This window comes from Danio rerio, chromosome 7 (genome assembly GCF_049306965.1).
Source record: "Danio rerio strain Tuebingen ecotype United States chromosome 7, GRCz12tu, whole genome shotgun sequence".
Lineage (NCBI taxonomy): Eukaryota > Metazoa > Chordata > Actinopteri > Cypriniformes > Danionidae > Danio > Danio rerio.
This window is the reverse complement of record NC_133182.1, coordinates 49430001-49456360: the sequence shown is the minus strand read 5'-3', so window position 1 is coordinate 49456360 and position 26360 is coordinate 49430001. Positions and strand designations below refer to the sequence as shown.

The 26360-nt window shown below is 33.8% G+C and overlaps 1 protein-coding gene across 1 annotated transcript in view; it reads left to right on the top strand.

The window, feature by feature from the left end:
* si:ch211-186j3.6 overlaps window positions 1-26360 on the top strand; it is a 435691-nt gene that overhangs the window by 205836 nt on the left and 203495 nt on the right. Inside the window, exons 7-8 of the mRNA XM_001920953.7 lie at window positions 3610-3752; window positions 17419-17591. Coding sequence (XP_001920988.3) covers window positions 3610-3752; window positions 17419-17591 — 316 coding nt within the window. The remainder of the gene's footprint in view (window positions 1-3609; window positions 3753-17418; window positions 17592-26360) is intronic.

The window sequence follows — 26360 nt, the reverse complement described above, 5'->3', positions numbered from 1 at the left end:
ATATATATATATATATATATATATATATATATATATATATATATATATATATATTACTGTTTATCATTAATGGTAAGCATTTAGTTTTCATAAATACAATCATCTTACCTTCAGATTGACAGGTGATGAACCAAATCCTTGGATGCATCAAACCAAACACTATAAAATGCACAAGATATATAGTACCCAAAAATAATTTTGAAAAGTGTAACAGGGAATGAAGCCCTGGCTACTAGTTCAGGAGCCAATCAATTAGCAATCGCTATAGATCAGTGGTCACCAATCTCATTTCTGGAAGTCCGGTGCCCTGCAGGGTTTAGCTCCAACTTGCCTCAAGATTGGGTGTTTATAATATACCCAGTAAGACCTTGATTAGCTTGTTCAGGTGTGTTTGATTAGGGTTGGAGCTAAAATAATCCCTGATCCCTGCGATAGACTGATGTTTCTGCAGGGGACTAGATGTGTGCTTTTATGACAGTTTGGTCATCAACCAAACCATCAGTTTTGGTCCGTTTTGGTCAACAGACACACTAGATCTACTTGCTTCACAGACATAAGAAATATATCCACATAAAGCTTGAAAGCTGTACTTTTAAACAAACCAAGTGCAAATAAAAACAAAAGCTTTTTGGTTTTGTATTATGTATGAAACTAACGCAATGTACAGTCCGTCCTGTTAAATAAACATCACATGACAGCAGCAACTACTCGAAATGCCAACAAACTTGTAAACAAAAAATCGCTTTCATTTATGGAGGAGATTCACCTTCATGACCAAGTTGTGGATTACTTCAGAAGACTAGCATAATCTGACTATCATTATTTAGAGGATAATAACAACTGTAACTGTGTAACACTGTCATAAATGAGGTTGGTGTCGTGATATTGTTCCTTTCGAGTGCGCATGCGCATTAGCTCTGGCAACCTGAAAATATGCAGATTTTAAGCTTGACAAACAGTTTTGGAGAATTTGATGTTTCTCTATTCAGACAGAATGCCCAAGCATACTGTCCGGAAGGCGTTTCAAAGATGGCCACCGTGTGAAATGGCTTGCCTTACTTTGATTAAACACATTTTAATTGTTTTATTATTATTTTGATTAGTAATTACGAAGGTTAAATGAAACATAAAATATGTATATGCCAAAATTTAATATAACCCATAGAATTAAAAAAAAAAAAAATCAGCACTTGTTCATTTTGGCGATATAATAAGCATTTTTTTATGTATTAAATACATTACGCCTATATGGAGAATCCTCACAAACCACCAATACCAATGTGTATGCTTGTGTGCGCATGTGTGCACATGTGCATGTGGTTTGAGTCACTGAGTCAGAGCTGTCAGTCTCTGCAGGTCCCTCTCATCTTAAAGGCTTTTGATGAAGCAAGTTTCATTGCAGCTCCTTGCAGGTCTTCTTAAAAGGAATTCCAATTTATTTTCGTACTTGAACATACTGCTCCTGATCACTTTGACCTGATTCATTTCCTCACATGCAGAGATAATGTGTAGCATATTGTCGAGGTCAAAAGCGAACAGATGCACATCCTGTTTTTCTGGAAAACAGATTATATTTACCAGATACGGTTTGATGTTTGGAGTGCATCACCACTTTTATATATTTGTAATAATATTATTTTTAAATTCAAGGGTGCTTTTTTTAATTTATTTTATAACCAATAACATAATTTTGCACCTTTTAACACTAATAATACAAGTTCACTAATGAACATGTAAACACTAATACATGTTCATAGTTGCTGATGTTTGCTGTTATTTAAAAAAAATGGTTTGCTTTCATTTTTTTTTTTTTTTGGTTTATTTTTATTTACAGTTAATCTGTACATATTGTCACTTATTGGATTCATAATAATATTAGAAGCCTTAAATTGCCATGAAACCCCCCTGTCCCAGCAGGATGTTTTTACACCTCTAGTTTGAAAAAAGTCAGGAAAGTGGGTGAGTCCAGCTTTGTTTAGGTGGGAGTGTCGAGTAGCGAAAGAGGAAAGGAGGATAACAAAGAAAGAACAAACACAGATGCAAGGGGGATACAGTGACTAAGTTTACATTACATCAGTAATACAATTATTTGTCAAATTATTAATTTGTTGACTTTGACTGCAGTTTGGCACTTTCACTTTCATTCAGGAACATTTCATGCATGCCCCCATGACAAACAAGATATTGGATACCTCATGCTATATGGGAGAAAAAAAAAAACATCCGCATTTCTCGGTAACTTGGATTCACTTAGTAGGTGCAGAGAATAGTATCAGAAAGCCATGAGTCTATAGACTATCCTGTCAAAAAATCCTACACGACGGTAATATTTTAATTAAGGTGTTTACATGTTTACATTTGGAGAGCAGCATTTACAGTGGATTTTTCAGTCCATAATATTGTAATGATTTCAATGTACTGTAAACTTAATAACTAAATCATTTTGACTAAGATATGTCTTTAAAACTGAAATAGTACTGCTGATGATACTAAGTTTGCCATCTGAATAAACACAAACAGAGAACACTGATCACATGCTTACCAAATCTGTAGAGACAGGACAATCAACACAAACTAGAACCGCATTTTTTTTATTTATTTTTTAATGAAGACGAGCGTTGAATCCAGATTTCACTATTTCCAAAATCAAATTGCTCACTGGTAAAAAATCTTCCTTACAAACATATTTTTTTGTGGCATATTAGCAGACCACTGTAATCCACACATATAAGTCCAGCTTCATTCTCGTAGCGGGAAATTGAAAAACAAAACCTTTGTTGCAACACATTTATAAATGCAACATGATGACCCATGTCTCTGAACAATTCTTCTTTTTCCACTTGTTTTAATTACGTTTGGCAACACAAAGTGGCGTCTCTCTGCAGTCCTATTCGTGCTATCGTGCATATTAATGACGTTGCACCTCATACAAAATAGAGCGTGCTGATTGGTTCAAACCAAGTCTTTCTCATGATTTAATGATGAAAGCTCAAAGACGTCATATTGTACCCGCCAGTACAGACATCCAGTCTCCATTCTGGAATTTACACAAGGATCTAATCACCTCGACGTAGCTTCTAAATTTCTTTTCAAACTAGAAGAACAAATTAGCTTGAAATAACACAAAAACCATCAATTTTCACATTTTAGTGACATGTATGTGTCCTAATAGTGTTTTTAGCAACGCAGGGCACATATATGACTGTTTTTTTGCAACCTTTTAAGACGAATATAACATTTTCTTTGCTGAAAGGCTGGAAAAATGTTCAGAATTCAATTTTAGATGATTTTGACACCTCCTCTGTCCTTTATGATGATGTCCTTTTTTATTTTATTTATTTTTTAAACATGCAACCTTCATATCGATGTACAGTATAGTGGAATTTGTTCCTTCTATAGCATACAAATCTTTGGTAAACACATGCGCTGCATTGATAATTGCAAGCATGATTTGCAGCTTCCATGCTATTCAAGTTAGAGTTAGCCATTTTAAAACTTGTCTCATATCACTTTCAACAAACAAAGAGATCTGTGCATGTTTTGCTGTCATGAATGTAAATCAACATAGAAGATATCTTTAAATAAGTATGTGTGTGTGTTCAAAAACAGGTATCGGACGTTTGTCTCTGAAGACGCAGGGCCCAATACTTTGGTGGCAACAGTGCTGGCAAAAGACCCGGATGGAGATGGAATCACCTACAAAATTACAGCAGGAAATGATGAAGGAAACTTTGTCATCGACAGCCAGAAAGGTATTTATTTATTTATTTATTTGCTGTAATATATTTTGTGCTACGTTTTCCCTATGTTCGTGTGGGTTTCCAGGTAAGCTAAGTTGTCTGTAGTTGTCTGTGAATGGGTGTTTCTCAGTAATTGGTTGCAGCTGGAGGGGCATCCACTGCATGAAACATATGCTGGATAAGTTTATTCTTATATAATACTTATATAAGTATTATTGCAGTTTATTCCACTGTGGCCACCCCTAGATTAATAAAGAGGCTAAGCTGAAAAGAAAATGAATGAATATTTTGTGCTTTATGACTAAAACACAATCCACTATGAAAGCAATACACTGGTTTCTTTTTAAACTCTTTACATTGGATTACAATCATTTACATCATATTTTACATTACCAGTTCAAATATTAAGGGTAATTAAATTGAAAAGGAATGTCTTTACAAGTCTTCCTTCTTTTTCTTTTATCTTAGATATAACATAGATACCAAAGAAGTCATTTAAATTTATACAATGCATGGGCTTTTATCCTGTTATTAACATTGACAGCAGAGAGAGACATGAGAGTTGTACTGTATGAACACAGAGATTATATAGTCTGTACACAAACTTGTGCCCTAATGGGAAAACCGCAATTCCAACATGAGCACATACAGTGCCCTTCACTAAGATTTGCACCAATGGTAAATATGAGCAAAAGAGGTTGTGAAAAAATGTCTTTGTAAATGTCTTTTTTATATTTTGCTCAAAAAGTTAATAATAAACCTCTGCTTTTCATTTTTTCATAAAGAAAAAAATCACAATGGCAGGAGTCCCAACATAGTTTTATGAAAAAATACATTAAATAAAATGAACTGATAAAAAAAAAAAAAAAAGGTTTTATGAAACTATTGATATGAGCATATTTAGCACAATGCATTTTTTTTTTCCATTGGACTGCGACCAAAAAATAAATGTATAAAATAAAATAAATAAACAATTTTCTCTGTTTAATGTTAACCTCCTTGGGCTTAGTGGCCACATACACTAAGCCACATACGCATTCACACACAGAATTCTCCATATTCTGTGTGGACAGCACCTTTTAGCTGTTAATTTAAAATACTTTGAATGTTTTATATTTTGTTACAGACATGCAGTGTCATTCTGCAACTGTTTTGCAGCATATGAAATATCCCAAACACTATTTTTAACTGTGAACAAAATTTTGTTTTTCCATCTCTGATAGTCAAAACATGATTTAAAAAAAAATGTTTATGTTATATATGCACTGAACAACAGTCAGGAAAAGTGTTTTATGTAAATTTATTTAAATATTAAATAATTTTTTCTCTAAAAGTACATCATATCAAAAGATGATACTTAGGTTTTATTTTAATTAGGTTCCAATAAGCCCAAATAGCAAAGAGGAATAAAAAAATAATAATAATAAAGAAAAACAACCTGGTCCTTATAACAAGTATTGAACACATCACCATTTTTTCTCAGAAACATATTTCTAAAGGGGCCGTTGACTTGTATTCACTGGATGTTGGTAACAAGCAAAGAAATCTACATATACAAAGATAACAAATCTAATTAGTTTACAAATTAAGTTCTGTGTAAAAAAAATGTTATGATACAGGGAAAAAGTATTGAACACATGATGAAAAGGAGGGTCTCTTCATTCAGATCTGATCTTAATGTTGTTTTTTTATTAAATCACCTGACTCGAATACAATAAAAAATAAATAAATAAAATAAAGATCAGATTTAAGGGTGGCACGATGGCGCAGTAGGTAGTACGATCGCCTCACAGCAAAAAGGTAGCTGGTTCTGTGTGGAGTTTGCATGTTCTCCACGTGTTCACATGGGTTTTCTCCGGGTGCTCCGGTTTCCCCCACAGTCCAAAGACATGCACTATAGGTGAATTGAATAAGCTAAAATTGTGCATAATGAATGTGTGTGAAAGAGTGGTGTTTTCCAGTGTTGGGTTACGGCTGGAAGGGCATCTGCTGTGTAAAACATGCTGGATAACATGGCGGATCATTCCGCTTTGGTGACCCAAGATTAACAAAGGGACTAAGCTGAAAATAAATGAAGATCACATTTGATAGATGAGTCCCGCAGGACTATCAAGATTTTTACACTGTTAAAGTCTGGGAAAAAATCACATCCAAGTAACGAGTAAAACATGTGACTTAATTCTCCAAAGGAGAGGCGTCTGTAAGAGCTGTCACCACCAAAAAAAGTGTGTGTGTGTATATATATATATATATATATATATATGGATATAATATATATATATGTATGTATTATATTTTAGAAATGTTACTTTAGGGAAAAAAATGTGACATGTTCAATGTTGACTTCCCCCACTTTATGCCACAGTTATTTGCATTCTAAAGCCTATTATCCCTGAAATTTAAATGATTATTTGACCATAACCTGTTTCACTAAACTATTTTAGAAATTCCAGCCAACTGGAAGTATTATGGATTATTCTGAAAGTAATGTGCATCCATCATGTCCAAACTCAGTGTTAGCCGGACTGTTAAAGTGGCCCAAAAATCTCCAAGATTCACAGCTTGAGAAGTTAGTCAGGTCTCATCATAGTCAAGAAATCATCACCATCATCACCTACATTAAGACAAATAAGAAATTTTAACTCTTGTGGTCTTAGAATTCTCCATATCCTGTGTAGTCAAAAACGACCCCCTTCATTAAGTCATAAAATAAAAAGTCAAAATAAAACAGCAATATTTATTTATTTATTTATTTATTTATTTATTTATTTATTTATTTATTTATTTATTTATTTATTTAGGGCTGTAAAAACTGTTCACTTTTAACTCTTAAGTCAACAGGAGGGTTATGATAATGTAGAAATAAAAAAGGCCTCTATATCTCACATTTTAATTAATTAATTAATTCTATCTATCTATCTATCTATCTATCTATCTATCTATCTATCTATCTATCTATCTATCTATCTATCTATCTATCTATCTATCTATCTATCTATCTATCTATCTAGCTATCTATCTATCTATCTATCTGTCATCCATCCATCCATCCATCCAAATTTATTTATTTATTTATTTATTTATGTAAGATTAGATTATATGAATATTTTTAATAGTGCCAGTTTTCTTTCATTTTCTTTCCAAGGGTTTCAATATAAGTGGAGTGCTCTGTATGTCAATGTAGCTTTGATGAGCATAATAAATTGAGGATTGTTCATGGAACAATCATGTTCATGGAAGGAACTACAAGAGAAATCGTGAGGATGCAATAAGGAGGGGATTTTGAAATCACATCACGTGTTTTGAGCATCTACGTTAACTATTCCATCCGGAAAATAGGACTTTAATCTGAAGGATTCTTACGAGTTGATTGAAGACGCAGCGATTGGTGTGAACATCTGGTAAACAGCGAAATCCAGAATGAAGGCGAGAACAAGTCAAATTAACAGCAACATCTGTTTGAATAGGCGTGTTTGTACTGTGCGGTTGTAGATAGCACTGCACACTGAAGTTATTAATATTGAGCCAGAAGTACAGCCAATATGGAACTTCTCCGTGTCAAAGTTACAAGTTGAAAAGTTGCAATATGTTATTGTCATTAATCATGTTTCTATTTTTATAACTATTGCTAGAACAAATAAGCCGTTGCAGCTACTTTCACAAATATAAAAGTGTCCTCCAGTTTAATTGTACATAAGAATAATGGGGCTTAATTATTGTACAGCATTTCTTTACAGTAAAAACACCCACACAAGGATATAAATGTTAATCAGAAATCACATCTCCAGTAAAAATAGTTTTATTATGGAATAATAAAACAAATAAGTCATTTTTTTAGTATAAAGGAAGAAATAAAATCAGATGTGAGATATTAATTCTATCTATCTATCTATCTATCTATCTATCTATCTATCTATCTATCTATCTATCTATCTATCTATCTATCTATCTATCTATCTATCTATCTATCTATCTATCTATCTATCTATCTATCTATCTATCTATCTATCTATCTATCTATCTGGATGGACTGTCTGTCTGTCTGTCTGTCTGTCTGTCTGTCTGTCTGTCTGTCTGTCTGTCTGTCTGTCTGTCTGTCTGTCTGACACTTCCTGAAAATGCTCAAGCCAGCACTATATACTATTTGCACAGCTATCTGAAAACTACAGTAAAGTTAGACATCCCTGCATTCAGTGAGGTATCTAAGTACAAGACATTGAATATGTATATTTCACATTTGTACTGCATACATGTATACTTTTTGCAATTCTAATGTATTCACAGCATTGTGCAAAAGAATAAATTCTCCCTTATTTACTACAAATTCAAATACATTTTGGAACTAAACTTACAACACACACACACACACATACACTAAACTGTAAATTATTCATGAAACTGTTTAATTTAGAAGATGTTTTCAGGAAAAAAAAGATTTAAAACGTTAAAATTAGTTTGACAGATTTTGACTACTAGTTCAACATTTCTCTATGTAGTGATTTAAGTAATGAAATGGGGACTATTGGTTTTATATGGAATGACTATTCGGCATTCACAAGTTTAGTTCATTTTGGCTAGCATGACATAAGCAAATTCTAATGTTATAAAACAGCAGAGTTGTATGAAAGCAATTGATGCATGTCCAAAAGCATTTGCAATCTGTTGTAAGGAATGAGAACCTGCTACTAGGATGTGCACAAATGACTTATTGCCATGAGAAATGCATCAACTGTTGTGCAAATGTAAATAGTGTTGTAACAAATTCACTAAAGCGACTGAGAAAAACTGTAATTAAAATAATATTCTTTAGGAACTGCATGTGAAAAGATCACACTTTGAGCTTTTCACTGCAAAAACACTTCACGGCCTTGTACAAATGCATTTTAACTAATACATATTTGTAAAACATACAAACAAACAAACAATGAATAAAAAAATAAATAAATAACAGAATAAATAGGTGAAGCAGTGGCACAGTAGGTTGTGCTGTCGCCTAACAGCAAGAAGGTGGCTGGTTCGAGCCTCAGCTGGGTCAGTTGGCGTTTCTGTGAGGAGTTTGCATGTTCTCCCTGCGTTCGCGTGGGTTTCCTCCGGGTGCTCTGGTTAACACCCCCCACACCCCCAACCCCAGTCCAAAGACATTCAGTACAGGTGAATTGGGTAGGCTAAATTGTCTGTTGTGTATGAGTGTGAATGAGTGTGTGTGAATGTGGATGAAGGGCTTACGCTGCGTAAAAACGTGCTGGATAAGTTGGCGGTTCGTTCCGCTGTGGCGACCCCAGAATAATAAAGGGACTAAGCCAAATAGAAAATGAAATAAATAAATAAATAAACAAACTATAAATGCTTTTTCATCTCCCGCAGTTCTGAAGCTTAATAACACCTCGGTGAATTTAATATTTATTGGCAACTAAATACAAATTTGTCAACTTCTCAAAGTGACAGCACTCGCTAAGCAGCTCACGACTTAATTGGCGCACACTCCAAGACGTGTTTAGATTGATTGCGTTTTGATTGAAGGAGATCCGTCCCAAGATACGGACTTCACCTGTCCTTCGCACAAAATATGCTTGCTGCTTACGCTCACAGCGCTTCAATTTAGTGCTCCATTCAGGTGATTCAAACACGTAGCGCTTCACTGCAATCACCGCGTGTCTCCGTCAATTCCCTTCCCAGTATATTCCTCATTTTCTCTCCTCGAAAGATCAAAGCATTCCCTTTATTGCACCTTTTTCTTAGACTCGTCAGATCTTCATCTCGTCTGAAATTCCCTCCATCATTCATTAAAGCCTCTCGCCCATTAGGTTTGTTTTTTGTTGGGGCTCAGGTTGTTAATTTACTGTAACTCGCAAAGGAACGTGCTCTGGTTGATTTAATACCCCTTTAAGGATTCAAACAGCAGAGTCAATAAGATGATCAGGCCTTTTGTATTAAAGACATAAATACAAAGACTGCACGCGGGCCGTGAAGGATGTATTTACTGGCACGGCGGCGGTGTGTTTACGCTGATAATCAGCCAGATCATCGGCAGCACACTGCACCTGTCAAGCCGTTTTATTTTCCGCTGTTATTTGTAGTGTTTTGATTCTCCTTTGTTCTTTGTCCTGCTAAAAGGCCCCGTGTTAAACAAGGTTCCATCATCCTAATGCTTGGCAATGGACAGCATGTTGCGAAATAAAATACGAAAACAAAAAGAATAAAATAATAAATAAAAAGACTGCCAGAAAAGATATTTGGCTGACAGGCTGTTAACATTGCACAAAAGCTGATAAATTGTGTAATTAAGGATGCTCTGGATGTGTCCAACAATCTATTAAAGAGAATGCATTAACTGTTTTGTTTTGCTTTCTTCATGTTAATATATAGAACACACTCATACTGTTGGAATGAGTTTGGTATATTTAGATAGCTAGTTTGATTCGAGGAAAAAAAGGTGTTATTTCTGTTTTAAGAGCTTGAAAAGTGTTTTTTTTTTTACATTGCTTTCATTATGACTTTGTCTTTTGTTCTGTCAGGCTGTGTTAAAGCCGTTTTGATTAAACGATTTGTTTATTATCATAAGCCTGTATTGAAATGATATGTGAAGGTATAAAGCTCACACAATTGAAAAATATCACACAGGATACATTCGAATGCAGGAAAAAAGTAAACAACAAATCACAGATAAAATAATCAAGCATAGTTTTTTCAAGCTTGAAAATTTTTTTTTACTTTTTAACCCATTTGTGGGTAATCTTGTAAATGTAGTTAATTTCATCAGTTTATATTTATGCATTATTTACTGTCAGTGTGTATGGTTTATTTTTTTATTATTTTTAATTGAATTGAATTGAATTGAATTGAATTTTAATTGAATTGAATTGAATTCAATTTAATTTAATTTAATTTAATTTAATTTAATTTAATTTAATTTAATTTAATTTAATTTAATTTAATTTAATTTAATTTAATTTAATTTAATTTAATTTAATTTAATTTTTTGATTATTTCATTTTATTTTATTTTATTTTATTATTTTATTGTTTATTGTTAATTTAATTTGTTATATTTAATTTATTGTAATTTGTTTAAGATTTTATTTTTATTTAATTTGATTAAGTTTTATTTTTATCCTAGAGATGGGTTGCGGCTGGAAGGGCATCATCTGCATAAAAATGTGCTGGACAAGTTGGTGGTTCATTCCGCTGTGACGACCCCGGATTAATAAAGGGACTAAGCCAACAAGAAAAGGAATTGAAAATGACTGAATTAAAAGTTTTATTTTAATTTATAATTTAATTTTATTTAATTTAATTTAATTTTATTTTATTTTATTTTTATTTTTATTTTTATATATAAATTTTATATAATATTTTTTATTACTAAACTAAAAAGTCCTCCTTTTTGGGTAGTGGTTTGTTGCGGCTTACTGCGGGAATGATGGTGATGCAAAGTGGCGTGAAGAGAAAGCCAATGGCTTGCCCCTCACATTCATGTATGGAGACATTTGCTTGTCACGGCCCTGGAGAAACATCTTCTCTGTGTTTGATGTGCACTGATATGTGCTGGCCGTCTCTTCCATCTGTGTCCTGTTCAAGACTCCACCACTGTACCGCATGCTAATCATAATAGACAGTTACAGCTCAAGCACAGATAAATCAGGGCACAGATTATTGCTGAAATATCTGTTGCATGAGCTGCCAGTTTGTCAATATCTGTAATCCCGGCTCAAGCACTTTATATGTGCATGTGTGTTTAAAATTATTGCCATAAATACTACCGTTGCGTAGCAATGCATCTTTACAGTTTGAAACGGCAATTTTGGAAAACGTTAGTGGAGGCTAAACAGATTAGCCTGTGGCTTCCATAGCCTGCAGTTGATACAACTGTCTAGAGAATAAAACTGGAACCTGTGACAAGCCTCCTCAAGGCACAAAATACACACATACACACTCATTTCGGCCCCCACTAACATTCGTATGGGGAACTGGGGGTATTCAGATTGAATTAGAATTGATTACATGTTCTTTTTCCCCTGAGTTGTGCCACAAAAGGACTAGCGTTATGCATTAGAATCAATTCAAGAAACTAGGGTACATGCGATTTCCCTTCTGCCAAGTGTGTGTCAGTTGATGTGCTGGTTTCTTTAATGTCCCTGCGCTGCTAGCTGGAGATAGCAGTCATCTAGCTCTCCAGATTATGAATGCAGCAGAGTCTAATGCGCTCTCCTGAAAGAGATGCGACTGGATGGTGTATGGTGGAGGGTCACGTAGAAGCTGACTCCGGCTGTCTTTGACGATAAGACACAATGTATGAAGCGCAACAGTATCCCTGACTCATTCACAACAACAACAACAACATATATATATATATATGTTTATATATATATATATATATTGCCAGGTGCAATGTGAGATCTTGGAAAATGCTAATGTTAGCCTGATAGCAATGGAAGCCTAGATCCCATTCATTCATTTTCCTTTTGCTTAGTTGCTTTGTTCATCAAGGGTCGCCACATAAAAATGAACCGCCAACTTATCATGAATATATTTTACACAGCGGATGCCCCTTCAGCTGCAACCTAGTATTGAGAAACACCCATACACTCTTACATGCACACACAAACATTTTCAAGTTCCAATTAGTTTTATTCAGTTCACCTATACCTTATGCCTTTGGATTGTGGGGGAGACCAGAACACCTGGAGGAAATTCATGCTAACATGGTGAGAACATGCAAACTCCACACTGAAATGCCAGCTTGCTCAGTCAGGACACAAACCAGCTACCTTCTTGCTGTGAGGCGAAAGTGCTAACTACTTAGCCACCGTGATGCCCTTAGCCTACATCCCTCACCAACCACAGTATTACTACAAAACACCACATAACATGCTCTAGAGAGAAACTGTTCTAGTGCAGTTAGTAATTACAATAACATACTTTAAAAAAGAAGTTAGGTTGTGGATGTTTGTCTGACATTCTCTGTCTGGACCGTGTATGTGTTAATTACATTATCCTTTCTGTGTACCCTGCTGAAAAATTCAGCTTAAACCAGCCTAGGCTGGTTGGCTGGTTTTAGCTGGTTGACCAGCCTGGTTTTAGAGGGTTTTAGGATAAAGCTGGTTTTGGCTGGACTCCGAGCTTGGCTTTAGAGGGTTTTTGGATAAAGCTGGTTTTGGCTGGACTCCCAGATTGGCTAGGCTGGTCAAGCTGGTTTTAGCTGGTTATCTCCCAGCCTGATCAGCTAAGACCAGCTAAGATTTCCAGCTGGAAAGGGCTGGAAACCAGCCTAGAAGTGGCCAAAACCCCTCTAAAACCAGGCTTGTCAACCAGCTAAAACCAACCAACTAGCCTAGGCTGGTTTAAGCTGGATTTTTCAGCAGGCTAAAGAGGATCCACAGAGGTATGTTATTTCATATGTTGACAGGCAGTTAGATCGTAATGTTTAGAACAAACATTTTGATTGGACAAACGTTTCTTTGCCCAATACCTTCCACAAAATATTAAAACACATATACAGCAAATACATTTAGACCAACAATTTAATGATTGCCATCAGGATGTGAAGAGACTTTCAACCAGAATAACACAAACTACAAACAAGTGTTGGGGTAACGTGTAATAAGTAACAAGTAATAATATTATTTTTCCAAAGTAAAGAGAAATATAATGCATCACTTTTAAAAATAAGTAATATTATTTGAGTTACTTTAAAAAAAAAAATTACTTTTTACCTTTTTTTAAAAAAAAACATATTGCGGAATAAAATTACCTTAGTGAGATTGAATCACACACTCAATGAGAGAGTGTGCGGCGAGGGAACAGACAGTCGACTTCATCATCTACTCATCATCACTCAACTACTCATCATCATCAGGTCTCCTTTTTCTCAGCAGATGAGTCAGTGTACTGTTCTAGTAACAGCATAATAAAGGATATTGGTTTATTTCGAGTCAGAGGAGGTACCCGGTATGTTAGTACTGAAGATGCAAACCTGTTTTATGACAACTTTGTTCAATTTAATGAACTGGTTTCACTGATTCACTTAGAAGATCCATTTAAAACAAACGATTAATTTGAGAATTGCCTATTAACACTACAGACAGTCAAAAACAATGGCAGACAGGGGATTTACATTTTTACAATGGATTTTCGTTATTTTAAACTCATTGTCATAGTCAAATCATTCAAAGTGCTCCGGTTTCCCGATAATCCAAAGCCGTGATACAGTGAATTGTTCATAGTATATGAGGCTAAATTGTTCATAGTATATGACTGTGAATGAGTGTGTATGGATATTTCCCAGAGATGGGTTGCAGCTGGAAGGGCATCCAGTGCGTAAAACATGTGTGTTTCATTCCACTGTTCATCCCTGGAGTAATAAAGGGACTAAGCCGAAAAGGAAATGAATGAATGAAATGAACACTTGTTAAGGCCACATGAAGAAATGTATTCAATGTATAAAGCTAAAAAATGTATTTTAATTTTGGGAATTTTTTCTTTTTATCATCTTACTGTTAATTTTGTTATTAAACATTTTAAATAACACAAAACATTCAAAAGTAGCAAATGCATTCAGAAATGTTTCAAAATATTTTGTTTAAGAAAATTGAAAGTGTAGGTTATACAGGTGGCTGTTAAATGCCGAGCTTCTCAATAAAAAAGGTAAAAAAAAAACACCTGCGAGTTCTGATAGAGATCAAACCTCAGCCAGGTAAGGTAAAGTAACTTAAAAGTATTATAACGCATTACTTTCCATAAAAAAAGTATCCAAGTAACGCAATTAGTTTTTTGAGGGAGTAACTCAGTATTTTAATGCACTACTTTCAAAAGTAACTTTTCCCAACACTGGTCAAGGCAATCACCTACTGCACCTTTATTAAACAAGCACAGAGATTTTAGATTCTTAAGTCCACACAATATGTATTCATTGTGATCCAAACTGTTTTAATGAACTCTGTGGAAAAATGTAAACAGTTTTTTTTTTTCCAGCATTTATTATAATTAAAGGCTTTTTTGAGCAGCAGATTAGAATATTAGTATGATTTCCAAAGGATCATGTGACACTGGCAACCGGTGTAATGATACAGATAATTCAGCTTTACCATCACAGAAAAAAAAAAAAAAAACTTTTTAAAATATGTAAAGTGCCTCAATTATGCAGTTTTAGACATTTCCCGTTTTGTTTTGGAGGTCTCCTGTAATGTGTTTACGTGCATCCAAGGTCAAAAACACTTTCATTTTCTAATGATATACATTAAAATTCTACAATTCTGAAGGAGCTTCAAAACGGTTCATTTGACTTTGTTAAAGATTCAGTCTTTGCAAACAACTGCTGTGTAAAATCGAAAGCTGTTACTAAGACTGTGACTTTTCAACCTCACAACTTTCCTTATTCTAAGTTTGTATTGTGTAACTTCAGTTTTTGTTTTCAGTAGTCAGATTCATACTGTACAATCAAGAATTGAGAGATAAGAGCTGAAAACGTATGACTCATTTTCTCCAAGTTAACATCTTGTCATAGTTTGTTCTACTTTTTTCACATTTCTGCTTTACATTAAGTTTGTCAATAACACTGATTGAAGGCAGGCCTCCAAGGTTAGCAAAACAAAGCATAACTGTGTATACAGCATGGAAAGAGACTAAAGGCCATCTTTTTAAGTGTACTGTATGCCAATGATGGAAAGTCTTCACTATGCTGAATAAACTTTTATTTCTATTGTGAAAAATAAGCTTAAAATCCAGAGATATATACTCACACTAGCTAAATAAATACCTGTGTGATTAAAAAGCCACAATTAAATGTATTATTTCATTAACCAAGAGTCATGTCTTGTAAAATCTCTCAGCAATGTGAAAAATAAAGTGTTTGTCTAAAGTTTTTAGTTTTTTTCACCCATATATGTCAATATTTTAAATCAAGAACATGTCTTCAGATTAGCGGTCTCCAAAATTAAACCAAGAATACAGTAGATATGGGTTAAAAACATTAACCCACTGGTCTCATTAAATGAGGTTAATATTAAATGAATAAATGACTATATAAATTATAGCCTATGGTTGTTAAACTGTTGGACTTTTTTGTGTTGTCAATATGTTTATGTTTATATAGGCCTATTGTGTGTGCAACATTTGCATATTTATAACCATCTTTGAGGATTGTGGGGGTCCCTAGTCACTGGCATTGTTATTTTAGGGTCACGGGCTGAAAAGTTTGGGAACCCCCGTTCTAGACGATTAATAATATGTTTTTTTGTTTTCAGAAAAATCTAAACTATGAGTTTGTTTGTTTTTTCTGAAAAAAAAAACAGCTAAATAATCAACCATTGGGGTTATTTCAAACTGAAAACAAAACTCTTTTTTTCTTATACTTCCTTTAGATTATTTTACCTTAGAGTGCATACATACTTACTTATTTTGGATTATTATTTTATTAACTTAAATGGAAAACAAAAAAAGATTTTACATGGCTATAAAATCATTTAAATTAATCTTAATTTAATATATATATATATATACACACACACACACACACACACACACACACATATATATATATATATATATATACTGTATATATATATATATATATATATATATATATATATATGTATGTGTATATATATATATATATATATATATATATATATATATATATATATATATATATATATATATATATATATATATATATATATATATATATATATAATACAATTAAATGGGAATTATACACTAACCGGCCACTTTATTAGGTACACCTGTCCAACTGCTTGCAAATTTCTAATTAGCCAATCACATGGCAGCAACACAGTGCATTTAGGCATGTAAACATGGTCAAGAGGATCTGCTATTTAAACGAGCATCAGAATAGAGAACAAAGGTGATTTAAGTGGTTTTGAATGTGGCATGGTTGTTGGTTCCAGACAAGCTGGTAGGAGTATTTCAGAAACTGCTAATCTACTGGGATTTTCATACACAACCATCTTTAGGATGTACAAAAATGGTCTGAAAAAGAGAAAATATCCAATGACCGACAGTTTTGTGGGCGCAAATGCTTTGTTGATGCCAGAGGTCAGAGGAGAATGGCCAGACTGGTTCCAGCTGATGGAAAGGCAACAGTAACTCAAAAAGAAAAAAAACACTCCTTATAAACGAGGTATATAGGAGAGTATCTCTAAATGCACAACACGTCAAACCTTGAGGCAGATGGGCTACAGCAGCAGAAGACCACACCAGGTAGCACTCTTATCAGCTAAGAATAGAAAACTGAGGCTAAAAGTTGCACAGGCTCACCAAAATTGGACAATAAAAGATTAAAACAACGTTGCCTGGTCTGATGAGTCTCGATTTCTGGGTGATAGTGCTGCTTATTACACATTTCCAAAAAAACTGCATTGTACATTTATCATTTGAAGATTAAAAATAAATAAATCTGCTTAACGTTTGCCTGTATGCTATTTATACAAGTTCTGTGTCATAACAGCATGCAAATCGCGGCTCAGATCTGGTTTATCAGACTCCCTAATAAAGATGTTTTATCAGATGAGATTTTATTAATGGCATGCTGAACTAATGAGAAAATCAGTTGCTAATTCAGCTGTGGAGGCACTGAGGTTGACTGCAGTTTGAGTGGGATTTAGATGAGTGTAATGGCCAATTAAATGTTGCTATAAATGTGTGACTGTCACCCCACACAGGATTGATCCGTCTGCGCTCCAGCCCTTCTCCCAGACTACAGGGATTAAAGTACATGCTGAACGTCACCGCAACAGATGACAACGCCTCCGGTGGGCCGCAGTCACTTTCAGCCGTGGCCCAGGTCATTGTCGGAGTTGACGATGTGAACAACAACAAACCTGTGTTCGAAAAGGTACTGTGTTTGTTACTAATTAGTCCCCTGTAAACACATCAATGGAATGTGTCTGTGCTTTTTTTTTTTTTTTTTTTTACATAAACTGACATCTTCACCTTTAACTTTCTTTCATTAGCTTTGTTCAAAAACATCTGTGAGTTACAGTATTCAGTATATTGTTTACTATAACTTTATAATCACTACACACTATAAATTATTTATTAGGCATCAGCGAATAGTTAATTTATAATTTGTTAAGCATTAAGTCTACATTATAAGACATTAGTAAGCAGTTTATTAAGTAAATAGAGCTACAAAAGCTGTATTCTTAACATATAAACACATTTGTAATGTGCAAAATATGTTCATACGTTGGTATTGATGTTTTTAACTACTAGATCAAGTTGTGCATTATTTACAAAACATTTACATTTAGGAGTAGTTGGTAAATGATTAAAATTAACATTTATAAATGTTATTATTCAGGCATATAGTAATGGTTGGTTGGTTGTGGTTGTTATCTATTGTTTTACATATAACTAATTAAATCAAATTTAAATGTATATATGAAGAGTTTGGTTGCAAAACGCGATAAACGCCATTTTTTGACATTTGGATTTTATTATTGGAAATCACTGTTCAAATGTACCTTAACCTATGTGTGAATTGCTGCCATTATTAACATTTAAGAATGCACATTTTAGGCCTACTACACAATGTTTTTTTTATTACTATTATTATTTTTTTCACAAAACGTGAAATCCGCCAGACCAATTTCTTTACAAAGTGTGATATAACAGTTATAGAACGTTCAGGATGCTGCGCAAGCTCAGCATCCCCTGGGAAGAGAGTCGACACCGGTGATGTGCTCCGAGTTTGTTTATTGATTTAGCGATAGAAGATAAAGCGTTCAACTTCACAAAAATGTATAAAAACGCTACAAAAGTGGACCAGAAAAAATACTTCTGCGTCTGTCAATAATACGCAAATGCAGCAGGAAACGAGTCTCCGCTGATGTCAAGAGGAAGTCGCTCCTCCCCATCACAATATACCTGTCTGCAAGGCGACATTTCTAAGTGTCCTTTTTAAGTTTATTTTTAAATAATTTCATACATGTAGCTGAGTAGCTTATCTGAAAGTTTATTTATGCAGTTGCACCTATTATTTATAGCCTAAAACCTCACGTTAATTCTTGTTGTTGTTGATTTATTATAATGGAACATGAAGGGCTCAGGTTGTTATAATTATTATTATTATTATTATTATTATTATTATTATTACAGTGAAATAATTCATTAAATATGACAGGGAGAGGTCAGCTTGTGTCGCAAACTCTGTAACACCACGGCTCCGCCTGCTCTGAACATACAGGTTTGTTTTTCAGTAGTGGTGTGAAGGAGCCGCATCCACTCTTTCTGTCACACGCTACAAGTCATATATTTAACTAACTTAATCTTTCTTATCAAACAAAACATTGATCCACTAGCTTTTCTTAATGGTATAACTATAGTAGAATATAGCCTAAGGTGGATATAGCGTTTTGCATGTTATGTTTTGTTGTGTACATTCTGGCCTAATATAATTCAGATTTTTCTTATTATTAATCAGTCTTTGTATATATTATTCCCTATATTTATGATGTATAGTTTAAAACCAATTTAAGATGTTTGACAATGTTAAAATTAATATGTTGCATTTTGGTGTGGTTTTTGGCTTATTTATAAATCATTTATAGACATAAAAGTAAATAAAGAATATTCTGGATTTGAAAATATTGTGTTCCTGGCCTTCACTGAGCTTAAGTAATAGTTTAATTTACAAAAATTGTGAATGAACTTGACTGTTGATGTCTTAAATAATAATGTCAAATAACCAACATTTTTCAAAGTGGATATATCTCATTTTGCAACAAAACTGTTCTTATGTTTTCAGTATTTTTTTTTTTTTTTAAATTTACAATATACATCATATAATTTAAAATAGGGTATGCGGTATGACATCTCCAAAACAACCTATAACAGTGACATCTATGAACACAAGCGTTGTTTTATTATATATATTTATTATATATAATGTGTGTATATACAGAATATCACTGTAGATAACTACATCACACAACACACAAAAATAGCATTTTAGGTATTATTGTGTTTCTATTATAGTTGTCAATACATTAATATTGTAGGTTTAGATGCTGTCAGCATGTCAATATTGTACATTTTTGTGTCCAAAAGTAGGAATGTTTAAGAACTACACCACACAAATACAAGATCACAATGATCACAGTAATTCATTTAAATTCAGTATCAATAACAACCACTTTTACTGAATTGTTAGTATAATTGTAATTTAATGCATTAATTAACACGTTGAGGTAAGTTTTCACACATGAATCCATGCGACTCATTTGATACTTTATTTAGATACTATTGAATGACTAGTATACTATAAAGTGTTATGAAGTGTTACCATCATGTTCAATTCTGCTTCGATAAAACAGCACGCCTAAGGAGGCAGAATAATTGGCTTTCTTTTGAACAACCTTTACATGTGAAGCTCGCCTATGACACCATTCAGTGCTGTTTCTCTTGCTTTGCAGGTTTTGAAACAGAACATCGGTCTTCACTTATCCCCCTGCATGTTCACTCTATATATTTGGTGTCTGTTTACATTTCTCTCCAATTCATCGGCTATCTTTTTTGCTCTCATGAGATATTATTAGCAGGGCAACCTGGGCTGCTGCTTGATCAGCTGAAGACTGTTTTAATTAAGTGTTTGAAATATGTGCTGAATCATTATGGCTCTACTTGCTTTCTGAAGTCTCCAGCAAATATGGTTGGAGTGCAACACTGGAGACATTTAGAGGGTCTTAATCTCCCCAGGCTATACAGCGAGGTGAGGAGATGCTTGGCCGTGGGCCGATGTTTAGTACTTAAAAACTTCTCTTCAGGTCTGTGGAGCATTTTGTTTGAGTTTCCCTTGGCAGGGTGTGAAGTAAATTAGCATCAGCTTAGAAGCAAGACATCGCTTTAGTTTTTGAGCCAACGCGAGGAAGTCAAAGCAGCATTTTTTTGCTCTCTGGAAAGACCTCCAATTTCTCCAAACCACAAAAAAAAAATTAATCATTTATGCCTCTGCTCAGCAAAAACAGATATTTCTGTTTTTTTTTATGCTTTTTATTTACTTTGTTTGTGTGTGTGTGTGTGTGTGTGTGTGTGTGTGTGTGTGTGTGTGTGTGTGTGTGTGTGTGTGTGTGTGTGTGTGTGTGTACTACTGGTTTTAGTGATTTACAAGGACAGTTTGTTATGACGAGATGGGTATATTCCAGCTGTACTTCATTACAGTGGTTTATGAGGACATGCCTGAGAAACTGAAGTAGAAGATGATGTCAAAACATTTATTGACTCATTTAGGCAGAAGTTAAAAACTGCAAGTGTTGGATGTTCATATCTTCTGAATTGTTTTTTTTTGTACTGCTTTTGAGCATAGTAGATTATAGCTTTCCTGAAGACTAACACATTGCTAGTAACATATAAAAAATGTATTTAAAATTCAGTGGAACTTGAGAGTGAATCTCCAGTAAAAGAACTGGCTAATTTAAATTATACATTCAGAGTGAGTTTCCAGTAGCAACTCACTGATTCAAAAAATACATTCAGAGTAAGTCCCCAGCATAGACTGTAAAGAAATATAGATAGTCGTAGTATCCATGACATTACCCATAGGTTTCTGAAGAGCATAAATGAAGTTAGAAGTGGGTGTGGCCATTTTGTTTGCACGTCATCACGCCAACCGGGGTAACCGAAAAAGGACAAAGAGGCATGAGCAGAACTACTGATGCCTGCTAGCATTTCGCTTAGATGGGCTTTTCTTTGGGAGAAACGTGTAATACTTCATTACCTTCATTTATGTTCTTACCCCATGTGCTTGGCTCAATACTATATAAATAAAGTGTTTAGTCTTTTAAAAAACATTGTTCTTTAAACATGGAGGGGGGGGGGGGTGGAACTGATTACAAACAAATTACTTTCAAATATATATATATATATATATATATATATAGTCTGTGTCAGTAAATGCTAGGCTACTTATGAAATCCAGGCATAACAATGTATGACATTGTTTCAGATGACTTAGCCCACAGCTAATCAATCTGTCAGATTCTGTAGTACATTACAGGTCTAAAGAAAATTCTAAATGATACATTATCTTTAATAAAATTTATATATATATATATATATATATATATATATATATATATATATATATATATCTTAAAGGCAACTGACTGTGTAAAACCACATATAACAAAGCAAAATATGAAGTGAATGCCGAGTTTAGCGACTAATGGGCTGATGGCAACCAGCAAGACCTACAGTGGCTGTCCGATTGCAACAAATCATTTACGTTCAAAAACTGACCTTAATAAGTACTGTGAACTTAATCCATTTGAGTACATGAAACAATTTGAGCACAGAAAAATCCAATAAATGAAGAGACCTCAAACCAACCGAGTACCGTAAAACTCAATGGGCCCTATCATACACCCGGCACAATGCGGCCCAAGGCACGACATAATTGATGTTTTCTTGTTTTAGCTTGGTGCAAGAATATAGGCATTCTGGTCTAAAAAAAAAAAAAAGGCATGTTGAGGCGCATTGCTGCTGCGTTGCTATTTTGAGAAACTATGATAGATTGTTAAATAGACCAGAATGAAGCCGGTCTAAAGTCCATTGCAGAGCGCGTTATTTGTGCGCCTCGCTTACACATTGCTTAATACAGACAGGATTTACAGCAATACGCAAATATATTTACATATGAAAAATAATTAAAATATTAAGGATATAAAATATAATATAATATTATTTATATATATATAGTGCTGCCAATCGATAAAAAAATAAGTAATTAATTGCACCTTTTTAAAAAAAATAATCACGATTAATCGCGATTAATCACATTTAAAATACTGAAACTTGTAATTTTGGCAATTCAAATGTAAAATTAATGTAAACGAAAGACAAAAACTGTTTAAATTTAAAGTATAATTGTTTATTAGAATTTTTGTTTAACTTGTAACACAGATTTTTTCATGTAAACAACATAACCACAATAAACCATCAAGATCCTGGCTTGACAGCCATTTTTATTACTGAAATTAAAACACAGGCATGTTATTGATATTTAAATTTCAAAACAATCAATGCCAATAAAAAAATCATTGATTTCCATGTTGGATTCTAAGTATACTGCAAAAAAAAATGCCAAAATACAAGTATTACAGATATGGAAATTGGAAAATTATAATAATAAACTATTGAATACAAACAGTTGCACTCATTGTAAAGTTTTTTTTGCTGTGAGTTGAGAACATTAATTATAAAGTAGAAATAATTTTGCTTAATCCTCCTTTACATTCATCCTCAACGGGCCTGACACAGACACATACACAGACAGACAAACACACAACACGCTGGAGCGACTCTCGTCAGATTCAACACGCATGATTGCGTTCATTAAATTTGCTTAAACTAAGCGTTCTAAAGTATTACTGTATTTCACAAGGATTCTGACACAACAGTGCGAAGCATACACTTTCGTTGCGTTTAATGAGGAAACACGCTAAACTTGGAGGGCTCATGCTGAAAGACAGAGTAATGCCCTGTCTTTGACAGCATGCAACTTCAACAGAGACTTTCTGAGTACATATACATAAGACACCAATATTCAGATTTTAATATGATTAAGATAATGCTCTTATTAAAATTCTACCGTGTAGCCTAAGCAGTGATTTTTTACCTTAAAGGAACACAGAGTCACGAAATGCAGAGGCTTTTCAGTTTATTCATAACACTTTGCTTTTATATTATGTCATTATTATCAGCAGTATAATTTATTATTTGCATATTTATATTTGTTTTATTAAAAACAATTCATTCCCAAGCTGTAGATGCTCTGTTTAACTGTTTTCTTGCTTGTGAAACTTTCAGTTTTTCCACTTACAAAGTCTGTCATGTAAATAGCAAATGCGCTATGGAGCAACGCAGCTGAATCCTAAAGGGAATGGGAGATGAGACTCTGATTGGTTTATTCTCAAAACACACTTATAGCAAATTAAGAAAATAAGGTCAACCCTTTTAGACCATGTGCCACAATGCAAAGTGGATTTTTCATTCATTTATTCATTTTCTTGTCGGCTTAGTCCCTTTATTAATCCAGGGTCGCCACAGCGGAATGAACCAGCAACTTATCCAGCAAGTTTTTATGCAGCGGATGCCCTTCTAGCCGCAACCCATCTCTGTGAACAAAGTGGATTTTTCCATCCTTAAAATAGCAAAAGTGGATTCCGACATGCCCTTATTGCTTTTGCGCCCTGCACTTTGCACTTTGCTCATGGATTGCCAAAATAGAGCCCAATAAGTTTAGGCAACTCAAACCATTTGAGGAAAACTAATTGCAACCAGCCATTTGAGATAAAAAAAGGAATCTATATGAGTACTGTACTTACTCCATTTAAGATAAAGTAATGAGGTATTTAATTAACTCATTACCTTCAACAATGATTTCACAACGCTTTTCAAATGAGTAGAATTAACTCAATAAGTCAATTTTGAGTTAACTACACTAATTTAATTTGATAAAGTTGAATGTTGGGTTTTACAGAGTAAGAAAAAAAAAACTCAATGATTCAAATAACATATTCAGAGTTATTCTCCAGTAAACAACTCACTGATTCAGATGATCACTTCAGAGTGAGTCTTCAGTAAAAAAATAGATAAATAAATAAAAAGCTCAATGATTCAAATTATACATTTAGACTGAGTCTTCAGTAAAATACTTGCTTATTGAAATAATCGGTACAAAGTGAGTCTTTAGTTAACAACACCTTGATTTAAATGAACTGTTCAGAGTGAGACTCTAGTAAAGAATGCCCTAATTCAAATCATTTGTTAAGAGTGAGGCTCCATTAAACAACTTTTTTACAAAACAACATTTTTTAAGAGATTTTATACTTTTCCTAAGGTTTCTGATTTGTGTACTTCCTCCATTACTGGTTCAGGACAGTTGTGAACATCAGTTACTGTAGATTTCCACTAAGAAGTTTTCTTATTTGTAGGCCTACAGCCTCTGTGTTTTATTGCCAGGTCTCTGGAAGTCTGCTAGATGGATTCACTAGGGCTACGCCGCTTGAAGTTTACACTTCTGACCTTATGGGATTTCAAGTTTTTACCTTGGTGATTGAAAAACCTGGAGTTTGGGCCATGTTTTAGCTTGCAGCAGGATGAAAGAGACCATCACAGAGAAGACCGGCTCCCTTGTTATTAATTAGGTGTCAGAAGTGACCATCAAAGGAGAAGCCAGTGCACCGTATAGGGAATTGTTGCCATGTGTTTTAAACGGATTTATTTACTATATTTGTTTTCCCAGAATCGCATCTTACATCTTAAGCTGAGCAAACTAATGATGAAGCGAAGGCAGTGCTTGCTTTATTTTTGCGATTTCGCACACTCATACACATGTGTGAGGATGAAGAAGGTGTGTGGGTGGTGGAGCATGGCTGAATTATCTAGGCTTATTCCAGACGTCTCCGCAGATTCAGCGGGATGGAATTGATTCAAGGGCGCTTCAATTATAAAACAGAGATGAATCTCAACAGAACCAAAGAGATACGGATTAATACGCCTACTCTTTCATTCTTCGTACCATCAATGTGCATCCAGACCACAACATTTATTTGGTTTCTTATTCATCTAGCTTTCTTCTCTCAAACATTCCATTTCTGTTACTTTGCGTAGCTTGTCCTTAACAGCACTTCACTTTCTAAGCTTTCAGTGCTTTACTTGTTTACAGTATCCATTCCTTGGCCCTATTTCTGTCAATAGAAGACATGCATTATGCCATAATGTAAAACTAGTCTAATCAGTGAAATTATGTTCATTAATATTACCATGAGAGGAGTTTTTGAAAAATACTTATAGTTTTGTAGTGCGTCATGGTGTCAAGGTTCGGTTATCACTGTTTTTATATCATTCATTCATTCATTCATTCATTCATTCATTCATTCATTCATTCATTCATTCATTCATTCATTCATTCATTTATTCAAAACCCTGTTAGTTTGTTCATTCATTTGTTTGTATGTTTGTTCGTATGTTGGTTCGTTTGTTCATTCATTTGTTCAGTTGTTCATTCATTTGTTCGTTCATTCATTCATTCAGAACACCATTCATTCATTCAAAACACTTTGTTCATTCATTAATTTATTAAAAACATTGTTCATTCATTCATTCATGCAAAACACTGTTCGTTCAATCATTAAAAACACTGCCCCATTCATTCATTCAAAACATTGTTCATTTATTAAAAAAACACTGTACATTAATTTATTAAAAAAGGTGTTCATTCATTCATTTAAAACATATTTTATTCATTATTTCAAAACAGTGTTCATTCAATTATTTAAACACTGCTCATTCATACATTCAAAACACTACTCATTCATTCAAAATACTGTTCATTCATTTAAAAATCACTGTTAATTCATTCATTAAAAAAATCACTGTTCATTCATTCATTAAAAAACGCTGTTCATTCATTAATTCAAACACATTTCATTCATTAAAGCAAAACACTGCTCATTCATTCATTCAAAACACTGTTCGTTCATTCGATAAAACACTGTTCATTCATGAAAACACTGCTCATTCATTCATTTAAAACTCTGTTCATTAATGCAATCAAAACACTGTTCGTTCAATCAATAAAAAACTATTAATTCATTCAATC